This window comes from Juglans regia, chromosome 2 (assembly GCF_001411555.2).
Source record: "Juglans regia cultivar Chandler chromosome 2, Walnut 2.0, whole genome shotgun sequence".
In the NCBI taxonomy this organism is placed as follows: Eukaryota; Viridiplantae; Streptophyta; class Magnoliopsida; order Fagales; family Juglandaceae; genus Juglans; species Juglans regia.
The window spans coordinates 31,899,914-31,923,518 of NC_049902.1; the positions used below are offsets into that span (position 1 = coordinate 31,899,914).

At 35.7% G+C, this 23,605-nt stretch overlaps 1 protein-coding gene and 1 non-coding gene across 2 annotated transcripts; one reads left to right on the top strand and one right to left on the bottom strand.

Moving 5' to 3' along the window:
- The first annotated feature begins 1,414 nt into the window (after positions 1–1,414).
- On the top strand, positions 1,415–1,494 carry LOC118347837. Its single transcript, XR_004800983.1, has one exon. It is a non-coding gene; the product is annotated as a small nucleolar RNA R21 (small nucleolar RNA).
- Positions 1,495–4,839: 3,345 nt separating this feature from the next.
- LOC108990681 (ubiquitin carboxyl-terminal hydrolase MINDY-2-like) lies at positions 4,840–22,772 on the bottom strand. Its single transcript, XM_035687589.1, has 10 exons — positions 22,506–22,772; positions 15,509–15,627; positions 15,318–15,424; positions 15,146–15,233; positions 12,838–12,940; positions 12,657–12,711; positions 12,473–12,554; positions 12,207–12,287; positions 5,881–5,963; positions 4,840–5,473 (listed from the first exon to the last, which is right to left on the bottom strand). Exons 1-10 carry the CDS (start codon positions 22,657–22,659, stop codon positions 5,038–5,040), a joined length of 1,308 nt encoding a protein of 435 aa, XP_035543482.1. The 5' UTR covers positions 22,660–22,772; the 3' UTR covers positions 4,840–5,037.
- Positions 22,773–23,605: the final 833 nt, after the last annotated feature.

Genomic DNA, 23,605 nt, shown 5'->3' on the forward strand with positions numbered 1-23,605 from the left:
TGATGGTCCATGAGCTGGCACCGGCGTGATCTGAAGTGGTGGCGGCACTCTGACGTCTTCTGTGGTGGACTCTGACGAAGCAAGTGGCTCAACTACTCAGTTTCGGAAGTGGAAAACAGAGGCTCACCATGATGAGTTTGTGTGGTGCATGGTGAGGCTTATTGTGTTGTCCGAAGAGTGGGTTCGTCGTCCTTAAGGTTGTCGACGGTGGAGTCGGTGTGCTCTGGGCAAAGGGGTTGAGTGTACATGGAGGGGAAGGCTTCAAGGTAGGTTTGCGACTTGGAGTTTTCTTTCCATCCAGAAGTGATAAGCGTAATATATATATATATATATATATAGGTGATGAATCAAAAGGAAACTTAGAGGAAAAGAGACGTGCATGAGCATGAGAGTGGAGACGTGCGAAGTGGAGAAACTGCTCATCAACTGAATTAGTTTTCACAGTTTAAAGCAAACGGGTGTGGGACTCGGGTTTTGGGAGTACGACTTTTGGAGTTGGGAGTTGATTTCCATTAGGAAATTTATTCAACTAGATGTGGCTATTGCACAAAAAAATCGGGTCATGCATAAAATATCAATAATAATATAATAATAATCATGTTAAAATTAATAAATGTAAAATCCAATAATAATAATAATAATAATAATAATAATATATGAAAAATAATAATAATAATATAATATTTATAGTTATATGAAAAATACATAAAACTTATCTTACGGCATAATCTTACGATCAGGTTGTTACAAAACTGCAGATGTTTACTACCATCCCACCATTGATATGCAAGTACTTCAAACTTCAAATGTAAAATTTGTAGGAAAATCCGAACTAATTCAGGCTCATGAAAGAAGCATGCTAATATCAAAAATTTTGCTTGCAACCTGTTTGGGGAACCGGTGCGAAACCGTCCTACGTGGTACGTTAGAAAACGACGACGTGTCCGTTTTGAAATCTAGCAGCGAAACTCGTACTTGTTTCCCTCATATGCACATTTCACAACAAAAATGAAATTTCTCCCGCTCAATCTAGTATCTTCTCCCATTGATTCCCAATTCTTCTCCCACAAAGCCGACCACGAGCCCTCAAACCCACAAAGAACCACTTGGTCTTCTGCACCGAACCACGAACCATGGAGCCATGTCGTCTTCCACGGAGCCCTGTCGTCTTCACCGAACCATGAAGCCACATCACCGAAGACATGAAGCCCTGGCCTCTTCAAACACTAGATCTGAAATGTGAAGCCCTAACCCTAACCTAAAATGTGAAGCCCTAGCCCTAGCCCTAACCCTAACCCTAACCTCGAAAAATTTGGCATAATCATCAATCGGGCCGAGTTTCAAAATCAGGTTAGTTCTCTGATTGTTATATTTTCTTTTCTATTTTTGAGCACCGATTAAGAACTTCACTTTGAATCCCTATGAAGAATCATAAGAAAAATTAGAAGTAGTGGACTGAATTTCTATTTGATAAGCAATGGATTATGAGGGATGTGTATTGGAATTGTAGAGGTCATCGATAAAAGAAAAATCAATTTCTTACAGCATGGATATTTTATTTATTTATTTAGAAAATTTTAATGGATCGAGATATTATTGTAAAGGATATGAATCGGTTCCATGACTTCTAGGATGGAATTTGCTCTTGTGGTGATTATGCTCTCGTTATTGTAGGTTAAATCAGATTTCTTTGACTTCTTAAGTTGTGCAAAGAAGCAAGTTGACGACTACCAGTCCAGATCGAAGGCTTTGGAGGATAATTTTAGCAAAGTTGGTGAGTTGAAGAAATCTTCCACTATATTTCTCAATATTTTTTTACTTTGAAACATGCATTTCCTTAAAAAAGTTGACCTAGTTGATTGCCTCAATTAAATTCTATCAGTTTTTGCGTTCCTTAAATTTTCACTCTATGCTCAAGACTTCCATGTGGTTTTATTTCTATATTTTATTCTCTCTGTTGCAAATATTAATCTCATAGTGCTCGAGAGACAAGTAATCTTAGGAAGATGATAGAAAATAGAATAATTTGTTTGGATTGATGTTTTCTAATTTATCATTATATACTGTAACGTGAGTCCTGAGCAAATGCTTTATGAGTTAAAATGGTATGACTTGCAGTTTTCTTTTTCATTCTTTTAAATTGATATCATTGTATGCACCATTGAAATTCTTTGAATTGTCATTGAGAATTTGATTTAAGCTTCTCCATGCTTCCATGCACACATATGTGAATACATGCATTCATACATAGATGTGTGTGTGTGTGTGTGTTAGATGAAGCATTTAAGAGGTGATTTTCATATATGTTAAATGTTAAGTTATTTATTTCTTGCGAGTTTCCGCCATTATGATCGAATTTTGAATGAGAAATAAAAGAATTTTGGATAAATTATTGGGTAGCCTCTTTCTCAAGAGGAAATTGAAGACTTTAGTTCTTAAAAAGGAATTTGCATAATTTGGGTTAGGTTTGGTTGTGCAAGGGATAATTGGATATTGTAGGAAGCTTACGGTTGGGCAATGGTTCAATAAGGAATATGATGTTATTTAATCACAAGGACTGAACTTCAATCTAGTAGAACAATGTCTCTGCCCATAAATGAAAAGATAACAATGCCATGACATGGTAGAATGAGTTGCATGGTTAATTTTGAGGTAATAAGTATGGCTTTTGAAAAGACCAGAATAATGAAGGACTTCAGGAAACTTAAGAAGGAGTATTAAATGGAATGAAAATATAAAGAGATTCTCATTATCTTGCTGGATTTCTCCTGTTTCTCAGTATTTTTTGAAAAACCCTTTATTTACAGATAAGAGCAAAAACTCAGATCAAATAAAAGAAGTGAAAAACTACAATGGTTCTGAACTCGCCTCAATTCTTCTATATATTTCGTTGAACAAATAGCAATGCTTATTAGTAGATATTAACGTTAGCTTTGTAAGATCAAATCCATAAAATCAAAGGCTGTTGATCTGCTGTAATAACAATTCTTCTATATATTTCGTTGAGAATGTGTGAAGAACAACAGAAAATCAAATCTAAAACAAGCGAAACAAATACTCTGTCGTTATGCAGTGGAAGAAGCAGACGGCGAAATCAAGAGCAGACCCATGTCGATGCCGGCTCAGATACGAAATATGTGACGAATGGCGACCGCAACAACCGGTTCTTCAGTCCACAGCGGCAACGATGACAGACGAAATCCTTCCCAGGATGGGATGGGTCACTGGGGGTTCAGCTCGAGCAAGGAGCTTCGGGCTTCTTTTGTTCCGATTCCCTCCCTTTTTGCACATTTCATTCATTTGCCCCTTTTTTAAAAAAAATTAAATAAATATCAGTTGATGTGGCCGGTTTCGCACCGGCTATTGCATATAGAAGTATTGTGCTAATATATATTTTTTCCTGAGATGACACAGTACCATCTATGTTGAATGTGGCACTTTGTTCCATGGGGCTGTGCTTAGGGTAGAAACTGGAAAGTAGGCGTTCAATTCATTTAAAGCTTAAAAGGCCTTTTAATCAAGCCCCAACTTTCACAATATCTGGTCACCTATCCTTTGCTCAGCTAACCCATCTCAAGTGTTACTTTTATATACTCGCCTTTTTGGTTTGGCGAGTCCAGAGCACAGGTGAGGAAGGAGGGAAAGTTATAAGCATTTTGGGTTAGATCTATGCAAGGAAAATGAATGAGGGACCACTATTTTGGGTGACTGAAATTTGGTTAAGGACTGACAGTCAGTGCTGAAACTGTTGGCCATATTGCTTGCTGGTGGTCCTTCTCCATCAAACGAGAGCAAAATCTTCATAAGATCTTCAATTTCCCAATAAAGGGTCTTTGAAAGGATAAAACGTCGTGTTTATCCAAACAAGTATGCTCCTGATCTTCCACATTGGGCAATTTGGGTGTTGTCAAATGACGTTCAATAATCCCCTTTGGGTTTGAAGTGATGAGTGTTGATCGTCGAAAAAAGACCTCGAACTAATCGATCGGTACTGCACGCTAACCAAATACACATGATGCAAGCACCAATAATGGTATCATTGTAGCTTTTTTTTTTATTATTATTATTAATATTAGATACAGTCTAGGTTTGTAAGCTTTATGTAATTATTTTTAAAAAAAATATAATCTATTATTAAAAAAAATATTTTTCATGTGAATTATATATTTAATCATATTTTTTGAAAATTTGTGCGCTTTATTAGAGTAAATAAATTTTTTTTTTTTTAACTTAATTTCTCGTGACTTTTTTTTCACTACATTTGGACTGATTTGGTTATACAAAATCATCTTATATTATCTCATTTCATATAATCATTAAAAAAATTTTAAATTTACACATAAAATATAATAAATAATTTAATTTTTTTAAATTTTAAAATAAAAATAATATTAAAAAAATATTTTATTAATATTTTATACAATTTTTAATAAAATATTTCAACTCCTCTCGTCCGAACACGTAACCAAACGGGCCGGCTGCTTATAATTTTGCCTTGCTTCGGGCACTCCTTTACTGTTTTCATAGGACATCTTGAATTTATATTTTAATGGTTTAGGATATATGTGATCCGATAATCGCATGGATTTTTAGAACTCGTACATAAATAATATCAGAGTTGCTTTTTATCGTAGCTTTTTTCCTTTTCTCGGGCAGGATACTGTGCTTGAAATCGTAATTCTTTACTCTTCAGCTAATTTTTTATTTTTTATTTTTAATAATAATTATTTATTTATTTATTTATAATATGAGGTTTCTTTTTTTATATTTGAGAATTGCTATTAACTATAAAGAGTTGGAACAGGACGACAAATAAATTAAAAGCAAATAATCACATGATACAAAAATTAATGTAATTCAATAACGTGCTTATGTTCACAGAGCTACAAAATTTTTATTTTAAAAGAGATTATAATCACACATCGTGAGTTACAAAAGTTACTCTACTCAGAGTTTACAAGTATATTTCTAGTAGGCTCCTTCAGAGTTTACAAGTATTGAGGAGTGTGTTGAGAATTTCCTCTAATGGATGACATGCTATGAACTAGGACGGTGAGGCTGTTGTTCAGACTCCTGTTGTTGCAGAGCAATTGCCAATTGTAGATCAGAATTGCCAGACTGCTGTGAATTACGACGCCGAGGTTGTTGTTCAGACTCTTGTTGTTGCAAAGCAATTGCCAATTGTAGATCAGAACAGCCAAATTGCTGTGAATTACGACGTTGAGGCTGTTGTTCAGACTCCTCTTGTTGCAGAGCAATTGCCAATTGTAGATCAGAATTGCCAGACCGCTGTGAATTACGACGTTGAGGCTGTTGTTCAGACTCCTCTTGTTGTAGAGCAATTGCCAATTGTAGATCAGAATTGCCAGACTGCTGTGAATTACGACGATGAGGCTGTTGTTCAGACTCCTCTTGTTGTAGAGCAATTGCCAATTGTAGATCAGAACAGCCAGACTGCTGTGAATTACGAGAACTGCCAGAACAAATTACAAACACTTTATTACAAATTGGAAACCCACAAGCATACTCAAGAATTAGGAAAAGGAAGAATGAAAAAGACTTGGACAAATTCTTAAAAACAATCATTCAAATGCATAAAAAGGAAAACAAGGCTGATTTTTAAACGTTGGCCCTTCAAAGTTCACACTTTTCTGATTATATTGACTTTAGCATCGGCATTTTTTCCGAAAAGTAATTTAACAACAACAATTAAATATCCCATTCTGCAATAATAAAAACGGAGGACACTTGTTGCACAAAACAGATAGAAGCAGATTGCGATACAGAATTGACTGGATCTAGAGATCATGCATGGTATCTGTTCTCAAACAAGAAATTAAGAAATAAAGTATGCACCAGTAACAAAGTTGAGATAATTACTTTCCATCCAATGTGTCATTTGCACGACTTTCTGCTCTGAACTCCTTAAAGTTACCCGTCATGAACAGAGTATCCCCATTGACCTGAAATGAAAAGCATGGGAGTAATTATAATTAGGATACCAAACTTCAATGTAACACCTAACTAGATACTAATATTAGAATGATTAGACTTTTCAGGCTTAAAAGACACCAGTTGATTATCAGTTGGAAACATCACATTTAAAAACAAAGAAGAAATTGGAAAAAGGAAAAGCAAACCCACATTTGGATTTAAAGCTCATTCTAGGATACCACTATGAAAAATATTACATTGATTGCTTCTATTTCTACCAATACAGGTGCATAATGGTAGCCATTGTCATGCATTTATACATAAAAAGATTTGCATACAAACATACATATGTCCAATACTTTTTCAACCCTACAAAGTGTTACAGAGATACTTTTACAGAGATGCTTTCTATATCTAGATAGCATAGCAGATAAATAGATAACGTGTACAGTAAATAGACTCTTCATGTACAGTAAATAGACTTAACGTGTAAATAGCAACTAACGTGTATAGTAAGACCAGCAGCAGCACTGGAATCAGTGCTCGGTTGTAACCCTTTTCTATATAAATGAAGGAAAACAATGGAAAGAGGTAGTCAAACCAAACTTGACATGGTATCAGAGCTTACTCTGATTATCGTTTCTCTATGGTCTTTATCCTTGAGAGTTTCTAAGTTGCAACAGTAGGAATTGCTTTCCTTTTCTGTTTTCACACGTTGGTACGTTTCTAAATTTGTGGTGAGTGTTTCTCATACGTCTGGTGAGTTTCGACTTGTGGGCTCGTCACCTTGGTGGCTTTAAGGCTTTCGGCAGGTTCTGTGTGGTTGTTTGCCGTGATTCTGTTCTGGGCAGTGCAATTTGGTGATTGTCGGCAGTTTTTGGGTAGTTTCTGGTGGCTGAAAACGTGTGGGTGTCTCCTTTGGTGATTATCGGCAATTTCTGTGGAGGTCTTTGGGGCAGTCCGAAAGTTTCTGGGCAGCTGTAAGGCAGTCGACCATTTCTGTGGCAAACGGCACTCTCCGTGTGGAGGTTGGCTAGGTCTCGGTGATCTCTATTTTCAGAAGTACTCTGGAGTCTGGGCAGGTCTGTGTTTTTTTTTTTGTGTTTCGTGGGTTTTTCACGTGGGCTTCAATTCCTTTGTGTTTTTGTTTTACGGGTGGGGCTTCTCCTTATTACGTAAACTTTCTATGTACGGGTGATCTGGTTTACGTGTTTGGGCCTCTTATAATTTGGATTTGGACCTAATTTAAGTTAGGCTTTGTAACGCCCCAATGGAAGGCCCAAACCATATGGCCTATGCTCCAAAATGACTAGTCAATGATACAATTAAAGCTCCATTAGAACCTTATAAAGAGCAAGAACTTCTCCTTCCCAAGCAATGTGGGATCTCATACACCACCTACTCATATCTATATCATATGGGGGGATATCACAATCTACCCCCCTTAAATTCCCGACGTCCTTGTCGAGCCTGTCCATTGTAGGTGGCACGGCTCAAGTCCCACATTTCTGGTTGTGATAGACTCTGATACCATTTGTAACACCACAATGGAATGCCCAAACCACATGGCCTATGCTCCAAAAGGACTAGTCAATGATACAATTAGAGCCCCATTAGAACCTTATAAAGAGCAAGAACTTCTCATTCCCAAGCAATGTGGGATCTCATACACCACCTACTCATATTCATATCATATGAGGGGTATCACAGGCTTGCCGCTTATTAGATTGATTACTTGAGCATATTTCTCTAAGTGTTTTTCATCATGTCTATTGAAAATACTATTGTTCGTTTTACTAGAAAGAATTTTCCTACGTGGGAATTTCAATTTAAAATGTTCTTGAAAGGAAAAGAATTATCAAATCATATTGATAGTTTTGTTCGAGTTCCTACTGATGAAAAGGAATTTGCCCAATGGGAGGTCAAGGATGCTAAGGTGATCTCTTGGCTATTGGGAACGATTAAGCCCCATCTTGTCACTACTCTTCGGTGTTTCACTACGGCTTAAGCTATATGGGCCTATCTGCATCGTATTTATCACCAAGACCACAGCGCTCGAAAATTCCAATTGGAATTGGAAATTAGCAATTACACTAAAGGTAATTTGACCATTGAGCAATTTTATTCTAGTTTTATTAATATTTGGAGCGAGTATTATGCTATTGTTCATGCTAAGGTTCCCACTGCGGCCCTCGCAACTCTTTAAGTGATTCATGCTGAGAGTCAAAGCGATCAATTTTTGATGAAGCTTCGACCTGAATTTGAGCTTGTTCGAGCCAGTTTATTGAACCATAATCCAGTTCCTTCATTAGATATTTGCTTGGGAGATTTATTGCGTGAAGAACAAGGATTATCTACTCAGATGGGTATGACTTCTGAGAAGGTCTTTTCTGAGGCTGTGAATGTCGCCTATGCAGCACAAGGGAGAGGGAGAAACAAGTTGCAGTGTTTTAGTTGCAAGGAGTTCGGTCACATTGCTCGCAACTGTTCGAAGAAAGTTTGTAACTACTGCAAGAAAGAGGGACATCTCATCAAAGACTATCGCGTGCGGCCTCAGAATCGACAATCCCAAACTTTTCAGGCTGCTATACAGTCTTCTTCATCTTCTGCACTGCCTACTATAAGCCTTGATTCATCTGTTCTCACACCAGCAATGGTCCAACAGATGATTGTGTCTACTTTTACGGCATTAGGCCTGCAAGGTACGAGTACTAACTCAACTTCTTGGATTGTTGATTCGGGCGCTTCTAATCATATGACTGGTAATACGATGGGTCTCCATGGTGTTCGTAAATATAGAGGCACGCAAAATATTCAAATTGTTGATGGCAGTAGTCTTCCTATTACTGCTGTTGGTATTTTGGGCTCTTCATTTCGCGATGTTTTTGTCTCTCCTGGATTGTCTACCAATTTGATTTCTGTTGGACAATTGGTAGATAATAGTTGTGATATTCACTTTTCTCGTGGTGGTTGTCTTGTGCAGGATCAGGTGTCGGGGACGGTGATCGCGAAGGAGCCTAAAATAGGACATTTATTTCCATTACAGTTTTCTATTCCTAATGTTGTTTCTCTTGCTTGTACGGTTACTGCCAATACTAGTGAAGTCTGGCATAAGAAATTAGGTCATCCTAATTCTGTTGTCTTGACCCATCTTCTGAAACATGGTTTTTTGGGCAATAAAGATTCATTTTCTTATTCTCCTGTATCTTTTGATTGTGCTACTTGTTGTCTTGGTAAAAGTAAAACTTTACATTTTCCTGCGCATGGTAGTCGTGCTTCTAACTGTTTTGAGATCGTGCGTACTGATGTTTGGGGTGTGAGTCCTGTTATTTTTCATGGTCAGTATCGTTATTTTGTGACGTTTATTGATGATTATAGTCAATTCACCTAGATATATTTTCTCTGTTCAAAAGCTAACGTATTTTCTATCTTTAAAAAATTTGTTGCACTTGTTGAGACACAATTCAGTACTTGTATTAAAACTTTACGCTCCAACTCAGGGTGAGAGTACATGTCTCATTCTTTTCAAACTTCTCTTTAGCAAAAGGGGATAATTTTCCAGCGTTCTTGTCTTTGTACTCCTCAACAAAATGGAGTTGTTGAGCGTAAAAATCGTCATCTCTTATATGTCGTTCGTACTTTGTTGATTGATTCTTCTGTACCTTCTAAGTTCTGGGTAGAAGCTTTATCTACTGTTGTCTATTTGATAAATAGTTTGCCTACTATTACTCTAGATTATGATTCTTCATATTTTCGATTATTTGGCATATCTCCTAAGTATCAATCATTTCATACATTTGGGTGTGTTTGTTTTGTTCATCTGCCACCTGTTGAGCGTCACAAGCTTGCTACACAGTCTATCACGTGTGCCTTTATGGGATATAGTCCTACTCATAAAGGATTGTTTGTTATTTGCTGCTCATGCAAATAAATCCCGAATCTCACGGAATGTGATATTCTTCGAAAATCAATATTTCTTTTAGTCTCAAGTTATTTCTAATCCTCCTATTACTCTTCTTCTCGCTTTTGATGATGTGTCTTCTTCTATTAAGCGATTTCAACCAGGTGTGGTGTATCATCGACATCTTCCCCCTTCTTCAATGCCCTTCCAGACACTGATCCGTCATCTGATTCAGCGGTTCCTATACCTCGACAGTCCACCCAGATTACACATCCACCAGATAGGTATGGTTTTCCTAACATCTTGCTTACTGCCACTCTCGACACTATTTCTGTTACTCACTCTTATACCCAGGCATCCACCCAAGCATGTTGGCAGCAGGCCATGCAAGAGGAAATCCAAGCTCTTCAAGACAATCATACTTGGGACCTTATAATTTGTTCCTCTGATGTCAAACCTATTGGTTGTAAATGGGTATACCCAATCAAGTTTCTAGCTGATGGCTCACTGGACAGATATAAGGCCCGTCTCGTGGTTCTTGGGAACCGACAGGAGTATGGTATTGATTATGAAGAAACATTTGCACCTGTTGCCAAAATGACTATTGTGCGGCCTATCTTGGCACTTGCCGCGTCGCAAGGGTGGTCTCTCATGTAAATGGATGTGAAGAATGCTTTTCTACATGGGAATTTGAAGGAAGAAATCTATATGTCCCTACCTCCCGGCATGTTTGCTACACCTTCCTCAGAGGTTTATCAGCTACGCCGATCATTGTATGGACTGAAACAGGCTCCACGTATATGGTTTGAAAAATTTCACTCTAACCTGCTTGCTTTTCATTTTACTCAGAGTTAGTTTGATTTCTCTCTTTTTCTTCGCAAGACTTCTGCAGGAATCGTATTGCTTCTCGTATATGTCAATGACATTGTGATCACTAGCTCCGATACTGAGTTAATTAAGCAATTACAAAAGCATCTCAAGGCCTCTTTTCACATGAAAGATCTTGGTCCCTACAGTATTTTATTGGCCTTGAGATACAGCTTACTCCAATTGGTTTGTTGTTACACCAGCACAAATACACACAGGACGTTATTTCATTGGGTGGTCTCCAATCGGGTAACTCTGTTTTTACTCCCTTAGAGGTAAATCTTAAACTTCGTCAGGAAGAATGGGAGTTTCTATCAGATCCATCATTGTATCGGCAACTTGTTGGGAATTTGAACTACTTGACGATTACTCGTCCTAACACTTCTTTTGTTGTACAGCAAGTTAATCAATTTATGCAGGCTCCCTGACATCTTCATTTAGCCGTTGTCCGTCGCATTATCCGATATTTAAAGGGCACCTCAACACGCAGGTTGTTCTTTCCTAAAGAATCTTCCTTACAGTCGGTGGGGTATAGTGATGCTGATTGGGCCGGATGTGCAGATATTCGTCGCTCTGTTACTGGCTGGTGCATGTTCTTAGGCAATGCACTCATTTCTTGGAAGAGTAAGAAGCAAGACAGAGTTTCCAAGTCCTCTACTGAGCCTGAGTATCGTGCTATGTCTTCCACATGCTCTGAGATCACATGGCTTCGTGGTTTATTGGGTGAACTTGGTTTTCCTCATCTACATCCCACTCATATTCATGCTGATAATACCAGTGCTATTTAGATCGCTGCTAATTTTGTCTTCCATGAGCGTACGAAACATATTGAGATCAATTGTCATTCTATACGTGAATCCTTTGACAAACATGTGATTACACTCCCTTACATTTTCACTGAACGTCAAACTGCAGACATATTCACTAAAGCTCTTTCTTGACACCGGTATCAGTTCTTGGTTGACAAATTGATGTTTCTTGATCCACCAGCATCAATTTGAAAGGGGATGTTACAAAAATACTTTTACAGAGATGCTTTCTATATCTAGATAGCATAGCAGATAAATAGATAACGTATACAGTAAATAGACTCTTCGTGTACAGTAAATAGACTTAACGTGTAAATAGCAGCTAACGTGTATAGTAAGACCAGCAGCAATTAAGCACTAGAATCAGTGCTCAGTTGTAACCTTTTTCTATATAAATGAAGGAAAACAATGGAAAGAGGTATTCAGACCAAACTTGACACAAAGAACCATAGCCTATGCATTAAAACCATTCCGGAGAATATAAATGGAAGTAGAAAACAAAACAGACAAACTAACTTAGTTTTGGCATTTTCACTAAAGAATTTAACACCTTTGACTTCACAAAGAAAGTAAGTGTCAAGAATCAACACTTCAATCAGATTTCTGCTAGGATTAAAGCAGCAACTAAATGTTGAAAAATTGATAATAATTGATAATGTGAACCAGTAAACAAGATCACAGAGTAAGCAGTTTACCTCATTTAATTTTTCCCACACCAAATCAGGCTGATTTATGTAACCTTGGTCTGTAGCTAGAAGATAAAGTTCACCATGAAACTGCAATGATAAGAGGATTTGGGTATTATCAGAGAATTGATGTTTTCAGGGACAGTGGAACTTGAAGCTTACAAAATTGTATATGTTTTCCTCAAATGTTCACCATTAAAAAATGCAGTCAGAAGTTCATATGCAGAAAAATCAGTAATTAACCCTTATAAAAGAACATACCAGCTCTTACTGACCTTAAACATGGTGCTGAAGTGATTATTACGAAAAAATACACAAAGTTCACTCTCTTTAAGACCATCTCGTAAGCAGAAAAGGCTGCAAAAGTATTGAAAGCAATCATATTGTGAACTTCAAAGCGCAAAACATGTGGATTAAAATAGGAATTAGGAGCTATGAGATGAACAATAAATAACATACCCATTAATGGTCAACTGGCTAGCATTGTTTTTCAAAAAATTCCGGATAAGCTCACCTATAGCCAATCAGAAAGCAAAGAAGACGTTCTTTTATATAAATTTGAGCTCATATTAATTGGTTAATTAATAGAAACCAACATGTCACACACAGCACATATCAACTTCTTTGATACACAACTAACCTTTTTGTGATAGCCCCTCCATATATTGTGTTTCAAGGGCCACAAGCTCTCCCGTTAAAGCATTGTATGACTTTGACCCAATGGCATTAGCAGTACCAGTGTCCTGGAAAACACAGAAGTTCTATTATCAAACCAAAAGGCTTGAACCAACACTATCAGACCATTCAACACCTGGGCAGATTAGTTGCTTATTGTAGCCAACTGATAGCAAATTTCGACCATCAAATATGTAGCCTTTAAATAACTGCATATTCCAACTTCCAACAGCAATAAATTATTATACCAAGTCAACCAATTGCAAGGTGCCCAACAGCAGTAATAACTTTTTTAATAGTTAAATGTAAATTAAGACATCCAGCAACCCTATATCCTCCACTCTTTGTTTGCATGGGTGGGGATGCCATTTAGCCCAAAGACCATTGGCCCAAAACTGTAGTTTTTATGACAGCCAGAGAACAAAAACAATAAAACAGAAAAGAGGGAAGCACGAGAGAATACCTATTTAACCCCCAAGAATTCCTGGCTAATTTATATATATATATATATATATATGTGTGTGTGTGTGTAAATTCCTTGCTAAATTTTAAGAGCTTGAGAGAGAATCTACTGAAGGAAATATGCTATGAACAAGTCATTGGCAACTTGGAAGTTCAAAAACAACCCATGAGAGGCTTAGGCTGTGTTTGGGTAACGGAGGTACCTCAACACTTTCCAAGTATTTTCGTACTTTTGAAAATACTTCACATGCCAAACAACTTAAAATACTCTCAATGGGACCCACAAACCCACTTCAATCTCTACTCATAACTATTCACAAACATTTTATAATACTTATCATTATTATATATACATAAAAAATAAAATCACTATAATATTTATCACTATTAAATATATAAAAAAAATCATTATAATATATAAATAAAAAAAATCACTATAATATATAAATAAACAATAAAATCACTATAATATATAAATAAAAAATAAAATCACTATAATATTTATCACTATTAAATATAAATAATAAAATTATTATAATATATAAATTATAAAAAATCACTATAATATATAAATAAAAAATATTTATCACTATTATATATAAATAAAAAATAAAATCTCTATAATATATAAATAAAAAATAAAATCACTATAATATATAAATAAAAAATAAAATCACTATAATATATAAATAATAAATAAAATCATTATAATATATAAATAAAAAATATTTATCACTATTATATATAAATAAAAAATAAAATCTCTATAATATAAATAAATAAAATCACTATAATATATAAATAAAAAATAAAATCACTATAATATATAAATAAAAAATATTTATCACTATTATATATAAATAAAAAATAAAATCACTATAATATTTATCACTATTAAATATTAATAAAAAAATCATTATAATATATAAATAATAAAAAATCACTATAATATATAAATAAAAAATATTTATCACTATTATATATAAATAAAAAATAAAATCACTATAATATATAAATAAAAAATATTTATCACTATTATATATAAATAAAAAATAAAATCACTATAATATATAAATAAAAAATAAAATCACTATAATATATAAATAAAAAATATTTATCATTATTATATATAAATAAAAAATAAAATCACTATAATATATAAATAAAAAATATTTATAACTAATAATATAAATAAAAAATAAAATCACTATAATATATAAATAAAAAATAACATTACTATAATATTTATAACTATTATATATTTATAAATAAAATCATTATAATATTTATCACAATTATATATAAATTAAAAATAAAATCATTATAATATTTATTATTATTATATATAAAGTAAAATAAAATCACTACAATATTTATTAATATTAAAAAATCACTATAATAAAATCATTATAATATTTATTACTAAAAATAAAATCACTATAATATTTATGGGACCCACACATTTTTCAACTACCTACTCAAAAGTCAACAACTCAACATACTTCACACATCCAAACAACTCAAAATACTCTCAATGGGACCCACAAACTCATTTCAATCTCTACTCATAACTATTCACAAACATTCTCAACACTTCTCAACACTTTTCAACACCCAAACGTACCCTTAAAGTTGAATATACTGGATAAGGACAAACTGCAAATGTATGGCATGAACAAAATTGTAGAAATCCCAGATCATATCTCATTGAACACAAGAAACCGAAAATATTATTCCATTTGAAAAAAAACTTGAAATGTCTCCAAGTAAATTATACTAAATAGTATGTCTGATGCCAGAGAACTGCAAACCTGTGGATCAACTATCCAACCATGACATAATGAAATGTCCAGTAGATCAAAAATGGCACACTCTGGAGTAAACTCAAAATCATGCAAACTGCAGGTATCACGAAACTTTTTATCAGAACAATGTAAAGAAAACACCAATAAATGATCCCTAGAAGAATAAGAAATTTCAAACCTTCTGAATTTTATATTTACATCAATGCCAGTTGCAAGTCGAGGAAGCAGATCAATTGCATCAGAAATGTTCTGTTGTTGATTTTCAACATAGCCTGCATCCTTATCCTGCAACAAAATAAGAAAAAACAGTTAATTGAATTTACCCAGCAAATAGCAGGCTCATAAGTGACAAACAAATAAAGAACTTACATTGAGATTACTGTTGGAATCAGTTAGTCTTTCAGCAACCAGTTCGAGCAATTTCTTCTGTGAGACTTCGACTGTATCCGGACTCAAATTCAAGTTATTCCTAAGCAGAAGAACATTACCTGCAGCAACCCCAAGGGTAAACCATCCATTTCCCAGTAAATACTGACAAGACCCACGAACCGTTGAACCTTTACTGGCATAAAAGCTAGGGCAACCCAACCCCTACCCCCAAGTTAAAGAGAAAAAAATGGTAGTTTTTTATAGACAATAAAATTTTATTAAATCGAGTAAATAGGCGAAGCCCAAGTACACAGGAAGATACAAAGAGAACACCCCTAGTAACAAGTTATGAGCTAGGTATGAATACAAGAAAATCATGAAAACTAGCCCTGTTGAGGACAATAACAGAAGCCAACCAGAATAAGGTTTGGGTAAAGATTTTATAAGTTTGGGCCACAGGCCCAATTTTATTAAGGCTAGAAGGAAGATTATTTTATTGGGCCCATTAGCTCGTATATATGAGGATCTAGTATCAAGGAGATATGATTGGATATGAATTTATGGACCTAGATTCAAAATGGATTCGGCCCATTAGGTCCATATATGGATGGAAGTGTAACATACAGGTTCAAATTTAGGGCTTAAAACTAGCATTATATTATTTTTTATTTTTGTATTTATTTTACTTTTATTATCATATTAGGAAATATGCTAACTGATAGATTAAATTAGTGATTTCTTTCCCTATCAAAACCTTTGTATGGTCATCCATTAGTTTCTATATTAGATTAGTTTCCTAGTTTGAAACTACAACTCGACTCTTCAAAATCCTCTCAGAATCCATATCCTTGTAGGAATAATTTTCCAAGTGTAGCCAACTTCAAACCCTAGCATACCTACTGAGAACTCACGCCACTCCCCTCCCCGTTGTCTATAAAATCCCATGTAAAAACCCTCTGTTTTAAACACACACAAAAAATACCTAAGGGAAGAACTCACTTTTCGCATAAGCCTTAGTCTCTGCCTAGCCACCGCCAACCACCCTAGGATATTGGAGCACCACCCACGGCACCAGAAACTGCCGGCCAACCTAGCCCCGTCGCACCCACTCCCTCAAGTAAGCCACTGCCGTCGCACTCCCCCCCCCCCCTCCCTCTCGGTGGTTTAAGTTTTCATTTTCATCTCTCTCTAAACTCTCTCTCTCTCTCTCCCTCTCTCAGTGTCTCACCACCATAGGGACTCCCTCAGTTGCGCTGCTGGTCACTTCCAGCCACCCTGAGCCACCGCGCAACAGCTTTCTCCTCTCGGTGAGTTGCCCTTCCATCGCACAATGCTCCTCTCAGGAGCCTTTCTTTCTCAGCCCTTAGGGCTTTTACATTACTGATGTTAGAGTGGGCCATGGGCCTTAAGCCTTTTGGCCAGGAGCCTTATAAAACTATAAGAGGGCCTATTATCTACACAGGCCATGTTATAAGATGGACCCAATTTTACAGAAACTGGTATATTATTTAAATAGACTGTTTTCTAATGTGGGCCTACAATATTATTAACCCTGGGTTGCGAAATCATTACATTGCTATTTTATAAAATAGCATAATATGTAGATATTTCCTACTATTTTATATTTAAAGGACTAGATATGATATTATTGTTTTAGTAGCCATAAAATAGTGAGATTAATCAATGAATTCTGTATATCACTAGATATTTTATTAGATTTAAAGTTTATGATATGTGCTCAAGTGGGAAGGATGTTAGGACACTTTTTCCTAGAAGATTAGTAACGTCGTGTACCTCGTATAGGTAACGCGCTACCACTTGGAAGTAAGGAAGCAATGCTAAGAGATAAATAGTATGATCATATAAATGCATGCGTACTGTGAATATTATTGTTATGTATGAAAATATGATGTGCTTATGATGGTTATCTACGCTACGCTAAGAGACAAGTCAAGGTTAGATTCCTTTCATGATCTTGATGAAATATGAGATTATGCTTGAATGAATGAATTTGTTTGATTGATTGAATGTTACTAAAATCATATGAAAGCCATGAGATGTTCATGTAGTAATTCAAGTCAAGTATGCCATGTAATAGAATAGCCAGATTATGCAAGCCATGTTCATGTAATACTTAGATTATGTATGCTAGATTATGTATGTCATGTCCATGTAGTACTTAGATCGTGTATGCCATCAAATGTCATAAAATGATCAGATCATGTTATACTATGCCATGTACAAGAAAATGCCATGTTATGCTATGTCATGTTATGTTATGTCATGAACAAGAATATGCCATGTTAAGAAAGTTCATTAAGCCTAATGAATTCTCATGCATTAAGAAAGATAAGAAGTTTTAAGACAGTACCACGGACTCAAGCGTGGTTACCCACAAGTAAAGTGAAACACGGACTCAAGCGTGTTTCACTCCATGTTATTCAGTTAAGTGAAACACGGACTCAGTTATGTTACGTGTATGATTGTGAATCTGTGATGCTGTATGTATGTTATGAAGAGTCTTCAGAAATTAAGTCCATGCTAGGCCAGATTATATTTTACAGTATGATGTGTTACTTACTGAGTATTCGACTCATTTTTGTTTGTCTTCTTATTTTCTTCTATGTCTAGTTTTTACAGATGGTGATTATGATGACGCAGAGTTGGATGGCCAAGAATAGATCTAGTACAAAGACTTAGGAAGAAATAAATGATATTCACACGAACTATAATTCCTTTATGTCATTCGTAGGATTGGTTTATGTTCTTTCACTTTACGTTCAGTTTCAAAACAATTATGTTCATTTCAGTTTTTTATGCTTTTCAACAAACGAGGTAATTCAGGATATGAATCTCTTTACCGGGTATCATGTTATAAATGTTAATAGCATCTCTATTCTATGGGAACGGGGTGTTACAATTGGTATCAGAGCCAGATTGAAAGATTCTATAGACTTTTTAAAAGAAAGAATTCTAGGATAGGAAACACCTAGGATGACTCATGGCTAGCTCAAAGTCAAAAGAGGTTATTCATTATTATGTTTGATGTTTATTGTCATGTTTTGCTTGATTACATGATTGAATTATTACTTGCTCATTGCATGAATGGTGTTGTTAGATAATGGCACCAGGTACTAGACGTAATATGCACCCTAAAGGAGAAGTTATTGCCCACATTGATTGGAAATGAGAAGTTCTTGCTCTTTATAAGGTTTCAATGGGGCTCTAATTGTATCATTGACTAGTCCTTTTGGAGTATAGGTCATGTGATTTGGGCCTTCCATTGGAGGGTTGCAAATGATATCAGAGACTATCCTAACCAGAAATGTGGGACTTGAGCCGTACCACCTACAATGGACAGGCCCGACGAGGATGTCGGGAATTTAAGGAAAGTAGATTGTGATACCCCATATGATATGGATAATGGGTAGGTGGTGTATGTGATCCCATATTGCTTGGGAAGGAGAAGTTCTTGCTCTTTATAAGTTTTCAATTGGGTTTTAATTGTATCATTGACTAGTCCTTTTAGAGTACATGTCATGTGATTTGGGCCTTCCATTGGAGCGTTACAATAAGACCAAGTATTTTCTAGCCAAAGCCCATTTGATTTTTTGCTGTTAAACTCGTGATAATTGGAAACCAGCCCTTTTTGGAGAAGTTAGAACTGCATTAGGTGCCAAGAAACCCTCTAGATGAAGGCTATCTCCACTTAGGTTGTTTTAGAAGAATTCTTGCACCAGTAGGAGTCAGTTACAGCCCTGCTAGAAGTACAAGCTGCAAATACCAATCAGCCTTGTTTTCTTGAGGTCCATCCTTGTTTTTTTTATAACTGCTGCAAAGACACCCTAGGAAAGTTGCTGCAATTTCAGGAGATTTAAAAATTAGCCTCACCTTATCAAGTCCAACCCTTTTTCAGAAACTTCAAGAAGGTGATTATTGATGTGTTTGTTATCGATAGAAGCAAAGAGGTAAGTAGCATGATAATACTCTCACATGTATGGTAAATGATGTTTTTAAAGTATTATGAATGTATGGCCTTTTAGTGAAAGCCCCTTCTTATGTATCAATTTATGATGTATTTGAGTTTCAATGTCATGTTATTATGCGTTTTACATGCATCGTGGTAAGAATGGCCATAAGAGATGCATGAAACCAATGCAAGCCACAAACCTAAACATGATCCACCATAGTATTTTATGATAACTTAAGCGGTTTCCCTATGGCCACAGGCACTAGAACTGGTGCACAACCCTGCGCACAAAGGTTAAGGGACGCTGGCCATTAAAGAAAGGGAAATACAAGTTTAATGAGTTATGCATAGTAGTTTTACAATCTAACATACCACATCAAATTACTTCAATTTGTGGGTTTACTTTTGTGGAATCTCTTGTGACTAAAGCTTTCTCTTTGGGACAAGAGAAGTGAGCTAGACAGGTGATGAAAGAAGCAAAGATGCTAAAGTCACAATGCAGTGCCCCAGCACCACATTGTGTTACTACATAAACTCTGATACTGTTCATAACAACTCAAGGAAAACATAAGTCGCATATGCACTCATACTCCAAAAGAACCAATTAAGTTTACAATTGAAACTCCTTAGAATCATCATAAGGCCTAGTTCTACTAATTTGGGACTTGACAATATAAGTGTCCCACCCAAGATGCAGCTTAACTATAATATGGGGCATTACATTCCCAAACAAATCCTAAAATGAAACTATTTATTATGATAATTCCATCATTTGGTTGCCAAAAATAATTGTAATAAGTAGTTACTTTTTTCTACTTACTATTACACTAAAAAGAAGCCCCCAAACAACATGCAACTATTTTTCACTTTGACTCCAAAATAACAATAAACAATCATTGGAAGACTCATTTTCCTTTATTTTTCCATGTTTCCCATCCAACATTCAGATTATAGAAAAAAGAAAGACTATAGATGAAACGTAGAAAGAAAAGCGAAAATATATATGTCATTTCCAATTCTAACCAAACCAAAAAAAATTGATGGAAGATTTTAGAATTAATAACTCCCAAATTTCCATGACACACAAAATCAGAAAGAAATTTTAGAATTGGGGCCCCCGCTTGTCCCATGTGGGCTGCGGGGCATCCACCTGCATGGTGAACCCATGTGGGGGCGGCACCCGGGCGGGCTGGGCCCAAGCCAGCCCGGGGTTTACCCCATCCCTGCAGCAAATGCATATATATATATATATATTAAAAAAATGTTTACAATGAAGCGACATCGTTTTGGGTATCCCCAAAATGGCGTCGTTTCATTTCAGGGTTACAAAACCCTACCTCTACGTGTATAAATATGATATTTTCTCTCTCTCTCTCTTCTCATTTCTCTCATTCGACTCCTAGTCCCAGCCACCTCCCTTCCCCCCGCCCCCCCTCCCCTCTTAGGCCCTCCCTCCTCTTCTCTGCTCCTCTCCTGGCAGTGCCACTGGCCACAGCCCACGGCCACCATACTCGACCTCGACTTCTCTCTCATTTCTATTCTTCTCCCTCTTCCCCTTTTCTTCTCCTCCTCTAAGCCTGCAGAGATGAGAGACTTAGGGTAGGTTTGGGGGGTGAGATGAGAATTTTGTGTTTTGTTTTGAAGTTTAAAATATTAAGTTTTAATATTATTATTGTTTTGGGATTTGAAAAATGTGTATTGGGATTTGAAAAAGTTGAATTGTTTATTATATTTTGTATAGGGATTTGAAAAAGGTGTAATGATGAGATGAGATGAGATGAGAATTTTGTGTTTTGTTTTAGCCCCCAAACCTGCCCTTAGAGAACTTCCCCTCGTGAATCATAACTTCGTTGTCATGGGTAACGGTGGGCGGCTGCGACCGTGTGTTACACAAGAGTCCGTGACACCATGGCGGGTCTTCAAGTTTGATGACCGGAGTCACGACCATGGGCCATATAGATCTGCCCACAAATCTCTAAAGATCTGTGCATAGATCTGTATGACCCATGACTACGGTCATGGCCCGTGGGTCTGTTGTTTGATTTGATCGATTAGTTTTTTTGTTCGATTTGTTGATTATTTCTGATCTGCAAGACTAATTTTGTTTGGTTGTAAGTTTAGTTTTTGGTCTTTGTTTGGATTTGTAAGATCTATAATGTTTCCATTGTTTTGTGCGATTTTATTGGAATTTTTGTAAGATCAGTAAGGATTTGTAAGTTTGTTTGGATTTTGGAATTTCTGATTTGTATTTATAAGGGGCCAATCCGCCCCCTGGCAATCAGACAGAGGCACCCCCCGTCCATGAGGGGCCGGGGGCCGGGATAGGGGCACCCCCCAGACTGGGGGTATGGGTAGCACCCGTACTGGCCCTCCGTAAGGTAACTCGATAGAGCTAAGTAGGGGGAAAAAGAAGTACAAACACCAAACTATACTATTCCCAGTGCAAAAACTTCATGTCCAACAATTCCTAGTGCAACTATTTGGCCAACATCTCACTTTCCCAGAAAGCAAAGGAACATCTAATAGAACTCGAAATAAAACCCCTAAAAGTAAAAGCAAACCTATTTGCCCAACCCCAATCTTTAATCAGAAAGTAAATCAAGGTGTGATAAATAAATTGATCAAATCTTGATTCTCAATACAGAATATTCCGCAAGAAACCACAAAGTATCATAAATTAATTGCATTTGAATATCCAATTAATCATTGCCTTTCATGTTTGATCGCTCTGAACTCGTAGGAAAACAGAAAGAAAATCTATATTCAAAACTTCCATTTCGGAAACCGCCTAACTACCGGGAGCAAGGCCATTTCCCATTGATTGTCACGAAATTATCCGCTTACTCGAAACCGAAACAAAAATCAAATCTGAAACTCCTCCCGTTTCACGGGAACCAAACCAACCGAAGAAATAAAACGAGAAAAGACGAAAAAAAAAGGAACCCTAGAGAAGTCAAGAAAGAAAAGAAAAGAATACATATCATACATGTATATGTCTAGAGAGAGAGAGAGAGATGGATGAATTACAGATGGCAAGAAGAGGGCAGGGGCCATTGTCGTTTTGAAGAACGATAGGGGTGGTGCGTCCCAAGAATTGAATAAGCTTGGTCCTGTGAACGCAGTCCTTCACTTGCTGTTCCTGCCGCTGCTGTTCTTCTGATGATGTAGAAGCCGACGCCATTTCCGCGAGTGTTTTTTTAGCTACGGAGTCGTTCAAGAACCTCAGTTCACGGTCTCGGTTTCACTTTCTGCTCCGTAAAAGAACAATGAATTTGTGTGACGCCCCAAGCGTTTTTTAATTTCCTTTTTTTTTTCTCAGAATATATAGGAAAAATATTTGCTGCAGCTTAACATCCTCAATACACCGTATTGAGTTGAAGAAAAAAAAAAAATTTTAAAGAGTGTGCTGCGGATGTAGGCTGATGTCCAGCATTACTCATATATATATATACACACACATATTAGTAAAGGGCAAACACGTGCATTGCACGTGTGCACAGTTACAAAAATATAAAACATATTTTTTAAAATAAGAATTTTTTTGTAACAATATGTAATAATAAAAAATAGATTAATGTATATGATTATGAAATATAATAGTTTTGTCTATGTTTTAAGATTTTCTCATTGATGATAAAAAAAAATATCACATATATTATCTGCAGAATATCTATGACTATAACATAAGAATTTTCACAATTACAATTACAGATTTTCTCATTGATGATAAAAAAAAAATATCACATATATTATCTGCAGAATATCTATAACTATAACATAAGAATTTTCACGATTACAATTACAGGTACACAATTTTCTATTCCAAATCTAAAACCAACTATTGAAATTGATGTGCTATTAGTATACCTTTCTAAATAAACTTAATATTTAAAAATAGTAAATAAATTATTATTTCTTGATATTAACAATTAATATATTCTAATTATAATGTAAAAATTTTAACTCCAAAATATAAGAAAAAATGTTTACGTTGATTGTGAAGTATTTATTTTTTTGCCACTATAACATAAAACATTCTCATTTTTTTAATATTCAATTGTTTTGTTTCAATTTTTACATAATATGTAATAAAATGATTGATGTAATAAAATTTAAGCATATGCATA

What these genes read in the sequence shown, in the direction of transcription:
- LOC108990681 (XM_035687589.1), bottom strand. Translation starts at nt 22,659, where the DNA reads ATGGCGTCGGCTTCTACATCATCAGAAGAACAGCAGCGGCAGGAACAG. An exon ending in ATTCCAACAGTAATCTCAAT is followed by an intron (nt 15,425 to 15,508) that starts GTAAGTTCTTTA and finishes ATTTTGTTGCAG; the next exon opens with GATAAGGATGCAGGCTATGT. An exon ending in ACTTCAGCACCATGTTTAAG is followed by an intron (nt 12,288 to 12,472) that starts GTCAGTAAGAGC and finishes TTATCATTGCAG; the next exon opens with TTTCATGGTGAACTTTATCT.